General features: G+C 40.4%; 1 protein-coding gene across 1 annotated transcript; it reads left to right on the forward strand.

Moving 5' to 3' along the window:
- The first annotated feature begins 3,267 nt into the window (after positions 1-3,267).
- Positions 3,268-5,268, forward strand: LOC140236414 (uncharacterized). Its single transcript, XM_072316340.1, has one exon. The coding sequence runs from the start codon at positions 3,268-3,270 to the stop codon at positions 5,266-5,268; it is 2,001 nt and encodes a 666-aa protein (XP_072172441.1).
- The last annotated feature ends 2,950 nt before the right edge of the window (positions 5,269-8,218 follow it).

Here is an 8,218-nt window from a genome sequence, read left to right on the forward strand (position 1 = left end):
TGCAAGCTGCCACTCTATCAGGAACTTTCAGTTCCTCTTTGTGCATGAGCAGTAAAAGGTCATTTGTACAATCACGCATGAGATAAGAATCCGTGATGTATTGCTTATTCATGTTGTAAATGGTGCTTGCTGGTACATTCACAAGACAGCAACTCTGTTATTAATAAACTATTAAGCGTCAATTGACACACCATTCTGGTCACCTGATCTATGTTGGACATGGATTCTATCAACTGTTGTGTGGGGTAAGCTTATGCATTATGATTACGAATGATTGCCAAATCAACTGAGGAAAAAAAAAAAAAGAAAGGATGTTTGTACCAATATGCACATGAGATAACATTGTGAATTGAATTATATTGTGCAACTGACTTGGTCCGTGTCTACAACATGTGTCCGATATATATATATATATATATATGAGACCTGAATATAAGAACGACCCAAGTCCAATTTTTGGCCAAATTGAGTTTGACATCGGAAATTGTAGCTTATGCATGGACTCATCTTGTGTGTAAATGATAAATCCTAATTACCCCCGGAAGTGCCTGAAATCAATGAGTGAAATCTTTTAATGTAAGAATGAAGGACTTGGGTCATTCTTACATTCATATTATAGCGCTCTCTCTCATCCTTCTCTCACCTCTATGGCAAAATATCATGTACATGATTCAAAGATAGACCAAAGTCCATGTGATTCAAAGAACGACCCAAGTCCATCACACAAAATGGCCTCTCTACAATTAATGTAAATGTTAATTGTCATAATATTATGCTCTACTTTGTAATACAATGTTGCCTTCCCATCACAGTTAAATAGAATATTATTGGACAAAAAAAAAAGATATGAAGTTTTTTTAAGTTTACTCGAAATGATCTTCTATGGACTTGGGTCGTTCTTATATTCAGATACTCATTGTATATATATATATATATATATATATATATATATATATGTATATATATATACATATATATGTGTACACTGTATTTCTTTTATACTATGTTCCAAGTTGGTATGTGCTTGCTATAAGTATGTGTTGTGACATGCAAAGTACAAAATTAATGGCGAAATGTCATGATGAAAAGAACTTCTGTAATAAATATATATAATTATGCCACCCGAAAGATTGTATACCCCATTTTGTTGGCGATTGCCGTGAGAGCTTAATCCGATTGCAGTTTAATACTGCGGAAATGTTTGTCGATGAGACTGCGTGAACACCAACTAAATATCCATTTCACAGATGATTCCGGAAACACTGTGTACACTTCTGTCTTATTACAGTGCTAACTACGAATAGTACCATTGTGTACATTGAGTACGGGTCCCGTTTTTCCCATTTGTTTTCAAGTACACTCCTACTCGTTGCAGAAAACTCTCAAAAGATTTCGAATCAGACAATTGATATTATAATGATAAGTTTTTAAATGTTCGTTTTGTTTTCATCCAAAAATTACAGCTCATATCGGGAGTAATGAGGTAAAATTACAGTAATCGTTATTTGATCTGCATTTATTCCTTTCACCCACTAGTCCTGACACTCATAACCACATACAACTGTACGTTGATAACATGTATACGCTATTGGAAGATGATTTTGAGCTTGTTTCAATTGGGTTTCAATTGGGTTCTTCGCATACGATGAGTTACGTAATCATATTAATAACTAATTTCATCGGTTTAACCTCCGAATCCCTTGATTTTTTTCCTGTTCCCTCCTCTTTCTCCCTCTTTAAGGCCATTTGCTATTTTGGCCTCCATTTGATTTATTTGATAGAACAAGGTCACGCAATCAATATAGTTCTCATCAGTTTGAAAGAAAACACAGCTAGCCTCCAGATGTGGATAATTTTGTAAAGGGATTCATCTTAATTAGTCGTAGTACTGATACAGTGTAGCTTCTTCATTTCAAAGTGTCACTTCTTATACAATTATGTCCCTTTATCGATTACATCATCTTTGGGAAGACAGAGGAATTTGTCACGAAAGGATCATTTTAGTTACAATTGTGAGAATATATCTCCACTTTTCAAACTCAACATAATCTGTTATGCGTTCAGCAATTTACAATGTAAATTATTGTGTGCATGAATGAGTGGAATCATTATGGTGGTGATGGGGGAGTATCTTCTACCGGGCTGGATTTCTTTGTACACTGTACATGTATTTTTATTTTTTTCATAATTTTTCTTGTAACGCAGTCCGTGGATATGCTTCAAGCCGCCAGCTCTAGGTATGTTTTGGCATTTAAATAAATTGACAACTCAATCAATTTAATCAGGCCCATTTTTATTTTCACCAGTATTATCACATAAACCTATACAAAACCCTATTATTCATTTTAGCCGTTTAATTTCGGCTCACTAGCTGCCAGGAGTAATTTAAAAGAGTTCCTACTATTCACAATGTAATACAAAATGAACATCATGTCATGGAATGTGTGAAAATTAATCAATTGTAGCGGCGCACATAAATGGACACAACCATGCGAATGACAAAGGCGGAACTCAAAATTAAGAGAAATATGTATGGAACAGAATCTGTAGACGAACTTGCGGCTGAAATTATTGTATCCGTAGACTAACTGAATGTTGTGCGTGAGTCGAGTTTCGAGTCTTCTTTAAAATAAAATCAGTGCATCCGCCGCCTTCGGCTCAGATCTTTAGCGTGAGCCTTGGGTGTGTAATACTTACGTCATCGCTGCCCGAGCTTTTTGCTGTCAAACGACTTGTATTGACTGCTTTCTGGCTCAGGCACAGGGTCAAACACCATTTGAGATTTGTGTCTCATCCGGATAAGTCCTGTCTACACCCAGGATTTAGGTCTTTTGCTGGATCGAGAACTTTTAAAAACGTCGTCTATCGTTAAATGAATTTCCTAGCGTTTCAGTCGACGGTGATATCGTTGGAGCAATGTTTGCAAACATTTGACATGGAATAACATTCGGTGGCGAGTGCTCTTTTCTGAACTCGCATCAACAGCCAGATGCCGCACACAAGCGAGTGAAGATGAAAGCCAACATTTTGCGTTTTAGCTCACGGTCATTGGGTCTTATGATGGAACTAAGAAGAATGGGAGGATTGATTTAGAATTGACTGCCTCAAAAAGAGACCGTGGAAAATCACTTTGCAACGCGGACAGATGGTGTAATATTTCTTGCTTTTGTTGACTACATCTCCGCTTTATCCATCAAAGCGGCGTATTTTTTGTCTTTATTTTTACATCTCGTGTGATTTCATGGTGTCCATTTTCAACGAAATGCCATGGCGTCTCTCAGAAAAGTATACCAGAATTTGAACTGTCCTCTGTGTATGGACATCTTTGAGGAAGCAACACTTCTGAATTGTGGACACACTTTCTGTCGCAAGTGTTTGGTCAAATACGATGAATTTCACCCCGATTGCAAAGACATGCTGTGCCCGCTCTGCCAGGAACCAACGCCGCTCACGGAGCAGAGAGTTGGAGGGCTGTCTTCCAACGCGACTCTAAGGGGTGTGGTAGGCGACTGCATGCGCCTCTCGGTGACGCAGAATTCCAGACACCGTCTTCACCAAACGTGCAACCTGTGCAAGATCAGCAACGAACGCTCTTCAACATCAAGATCGAACTCGTCTATGGTTACAGAACAACCTGAGGCTGTGTCGTTCTGCTTCGACTGCGACGGCTACCTGTGCGAAAGCTGCTACTCCGGCCACACACGGATGGTGTCCTTGTTTGGGGATCATCGAATTGTGCCTATCGAAGAGATGGTGGATGATGCATCCGACGATGAGTTTCCGATGATGTGTGGAGAGCACAAGACGGAACAACTGGGCTTCTATTGCCAGGATTGTGAAGACATCGCTTGTCCTAAATGCAAAGCAGCAAAACATGGCAGTCACGACCATGCCGTTAAGGATCTCGCGCAATATGAGCACGAGACGAGACAGAAAATCGACATGCTGGTGATGCGGAGTTCAGTTCGCACGGCCAAGATAAGCAAACACATCAGTGATATCGAGCAGGAAAGAAAGTACGTACGGACAGTGATAGCTAGAATCAATGCTGAAATCAATCGCTCATACGAGGAAAAAAGGCGCAGATTGGAGGAAAATCGAGCTCGAATATTGAAGGAGGTGGCCAAAGTCGAGACAGTATACAACGGCAGACTCAGTGAGCTGCAAGTGGTCGCTGCTAAACTCTCCAGGAGAATATCCGTTTCTAATGAATTGATATCAAAGGGGAAAAGAAAGTTACTTCGTGGTGAAAGTCGTGTTGCTCATGGTCACCTTTATCAAGAACTCGACCAGGTGCTGAGCGAGGAGATAGATATGGCAGCTCCTGGTCGATTACGAGATGTGACGAGCAAGACTTGTTTTGTGCCTGCCCCCAGGGATTCCCTTGATCTTGGTCAGATTGGTGCCCATGTCACTGGCTGGACTGTGGACAACGAATTCGACATACCCGGAGACGATGCCATGAATGGACTTGCAAGAATGGACTACGATAAGGTCGCAATATCTTACTACAACGGGGGAGTAGACTCTTTCGACGTTCTAACAGGTCATCGAACGATGTTAGTCGATACCGATGATCGAGGTACTCACGACGTCGCCTTCCTCAGTGATGGTAGATTCGTTGTCACAAACACTCGTCGAGTATTGAGGTTGTTCAACGCGGATAAGTCCCCGACGGAGACTCGTTACGACACTCCTTCGGACGCAACTGGCCTAACCATGCTCGCCGTCGACCACGACGACAATATTCTTCTTTCCTACTGGGATCTGAAGAAAATCTACGTGTTTTCGTCAGCAGGAGGACGACCGCTAAGGATCGTCGAAACCGACAGGGAACCTCGGCAAGTCCATCCGACGACAACAGGCGTCATCGTCACGCAGAGATTGAGCAACGTTTCGCTGATCGATGAAAGCGGTGGCATCGTGTGGTCGGTGACGAAACGTAAGGGATATCTGTATCCGGCGATCAGCGATGGAGACCAGCTCTACATAGCGTGCGTGCGACCTACGGAAGGCACTCTTTCTATTGAGCATTACACATTGGGTGGAAAACATCTCGGAACCGTCGTAAAGAATGTGAGGATCAAGACACCGTCAAGACACTGGTACTACATGACTTTCCTCTCGCCATCCTGCATTGCCTTTTGTACAGCCGGACGCCTCTACGTCATCCGAAAATCATTGACCAGAACCAAGATTCTTTCCGACATTGTCTCTCCCAGGCGTATTGAGGTAGACACTGGGGTGAAAATTTGCAAGACATTGTGATTATAACAAGAGGGTGCCACCACAAGCTGTAATCAACTTGCGGTTATACATAGGAGCATTTTCTTTCTTCGTCCATAGAGCCGACAGAGTGTTGACACTCAATGTAAAATAGCGCTGAGATGATAGTCTGTCACTGACTTTGCGGCTGCTGTCGAGCTCCTAGATTGGTCACAAACATCTATTAGCATATAAGAACTTTGCATCCTTGTTGCTTAATATATAGCACTTCGATATTCTGATTGTGATAAACGGTTGATGATACTGTTGATAATAGTGCATTGTATGCAACTAGGGCCTACTGGAGTTTCATGCATGCCAAACTCTGAAAAAATAGGCCTACATGTCATGATAAGATTTGTACGCGCTAACCGTTTTAGTGATATGATACGAGGACATCTTTTATGCTTTTGTCATTTCCCCTGGGTATAACTGTGTAAGGCATTACTGGATTGCAAGAGCAAAACCGGCGACCTTACCTGTGTGCCGAAAATTGTATCTTATATGGTAGAAGCAAAAGAAACCCATAGACTTTCTAGTGGGTCTTTTGAACAGAGTTATTATCACAGTCACAAATATAATTATGTTGGAGTTCTATAAACGCCAGATACGGGGTTATCCTTTGGACACAATTCAATACACCAACAGAAAGGTGATTCTTCAACCACTGAAGATGAAGTGTACATGGGGTCAAATTCGGGATGAAATTCCACCTATTGTTCTCTCTTTCAGCGTTTTATCGAGCATGTAACAAAAGGACGAGTGATCTGTATCTAACACAGCCATCTTCGCATTTAAATGAATACAAATGGATATTTCAAGAGAAACAGATGACCTTTATAACCTTATCCTAATAACGTTGCAGACACGAAAGCATGAAGAGGATCTGGTGTATGAAAAAATCATTAAGTTCTGACATTTTAACAAAGTGAATTTTACCGTGTAAGACCGTTTTCAAATAGGCTACTGATCGTTTCATTGTATATATATTTGCTATTGTTTTGGGAGGGACAAATTTTATTTTTTTATATTTTTTTTTTTTTAATGGGACGGAAAATCTATTCCAAATATGTTCAAAGAAATTCAGGTTTAATTTAAATTGAATTGCAATGTATGTGAAATGAAATAAAATATGCTCTTCAGTGACTTACATGGCCTTCAAATCTTGGCGGAGATCAAGAACATAGCTTATCCTGTCATAGATGGGTTTTCATAATTATGTTATTACTCCCAATACGCACGTCGGTGAAACATAGGACTTATGGGCTAACCGTTCTCTTTAAAATAAAGATCAGGCCCAGAACTCAAAACTAAAAGAAAAAGAAATAAGTTCAGCGGAGGAATCGTCGGAAATTGATGTCAGAAGTTTCCCCGTTCCTAGGGAATAATTTCAATTTGCCCCTGCTTCCGGCGCGTGGAGCAACACGATTAAATTTCCACTTTGACTCAAACACAGGTAGAAAGCATAGTATGTCTCCGGGGGCTGGGATTTGAAACCAGGAACTCTCCTTGGAAACGCACGTCAGCGTGAGGCTTTAAAGTGAAAGGTTCGTAGTAATGTAGGATAGCCAAACCTCTATCTAAACATAATCGCAGTGTTCAATTTTTTTTTTTTTTTTTTTTTTTTTACGTGATCATCATGATGATTTTAGTAGAAATACTATACGGCAAACTGGAACGTCGGGTTAGCCCGTGGTTGCTGCAAATCTCTATGACAAAGCAGTAAGCGAAAAAAAAAAAAATACAAATACAGACTAGTGTACCCCTCCTTTTGAAAACTGATAGACGATATTGTTACAAAAAAAATCGTCTGCATGAAAAATGAACGAAAACTCAGAGAGTTTTTTTTTAAAATCATGTTTACGTGATTTCATTGCAAGCCTATTCAATCACAGATTGGAATGAGGAAGACATTAAAATGCAGAACTGCTTTTTTTTTGGGGGGGGGGGAGGGGGTGGGGGTAGACATAATGCGTAGTCCTTGCCAAAACTTTGGTCCTTCGGAGGATGTAAATAAATACTGATGACTAGCTTGCTATTTCCGGCAGATGTCTTTTTGTTCAGTTGATTTTTCGTTTTCTTTTCCTTTATTTAGCTTTATGATCACACCACTTCGTTGTGAGCCATTAGTGATGATGCCGTAAGGCGAGACTTTGCCACGTTGAGAGTTGTTCTTCCGTGGATTTGGATGAAGTTATCCTAGTCAAAACAGGAGCGGATGGTACATGTATACGCAAAGAAAGAAACAATCATCACATTTCCTTCGTGGTGGAAGCAAGACGTAGACTGATAATGATAATACATGACTTATATTGCGCCAAATCCATTCTGTAGAGTGCTCCAGGCGCACACATACTACATATTATTACCCTGGTTACGATGCATCGATGCAATTCAGTATTGTTGCCGTGTCAAGCGCTCCGCAATCATGCAAAACCAGAAAATTTCGCCTGCATGAAAGATTCGCAGAAAGTGAAATGTATATGCGCAAAGTGTTTGTCTCCATAATGCACCGAATGGCAGTGGCGATTCGCGAAAGTCTCGTGCCGCGAAAAAGGATGTCGGCTCCAATTCGCGAAAGTTTCATGCTGCTATTTTTGGCTTCACCATGCAGAAGAGAAGTTCCTATACTCAAAGAATAACGATTAGCTTTACAACGTGATTCATGTACCGGTCTTTATAAATTAGGTCGTAATTTTCCCCCTACAAATTAAGGGGTCCCTGGATTGAGATCCAGAAAAGAAATCAGCGTGATCCGTCTATTACCGGTCTTTGTAAATTATATGTGTTTTATTTTTCTTTGCACAAGGTAAGGGGTCCCACATATGGGGGTCCAGGAAGGATATCAAATTCTAACAGGTCGATTTGAAATCTTATGAACCCGAAAAAGCAAAAAAAAAAACAAAACAAAACAAAACAAAACAAAACAAAACAAAACAAAACAAACAAACAA

The sequence above is a fragment of the Diadema setosum genome, chromosome 13, assembly GCF_964275005.1.
Source record: "Diadema setosum chromosome 13, eeDiaSeto1, whole genome shotgun sequence".
Taxonomy (NCBI): domain Eukaryota; kingdom Metazoa; phylum Echinodermata; class Echinoidea; order Diadematoida; family Diadematidae; genus Diadema; species Diadema setosum.

What these genes read in the sequence shown, in the direction of transcription:
- LOC140236414 (XM_072316340.1), top strand. Translation starts at nt 3,268, where the DNA reads ATGGCGTCTCTCAGAAAAGTATACCAGAATTTGAACTGTCCTCTGTGT.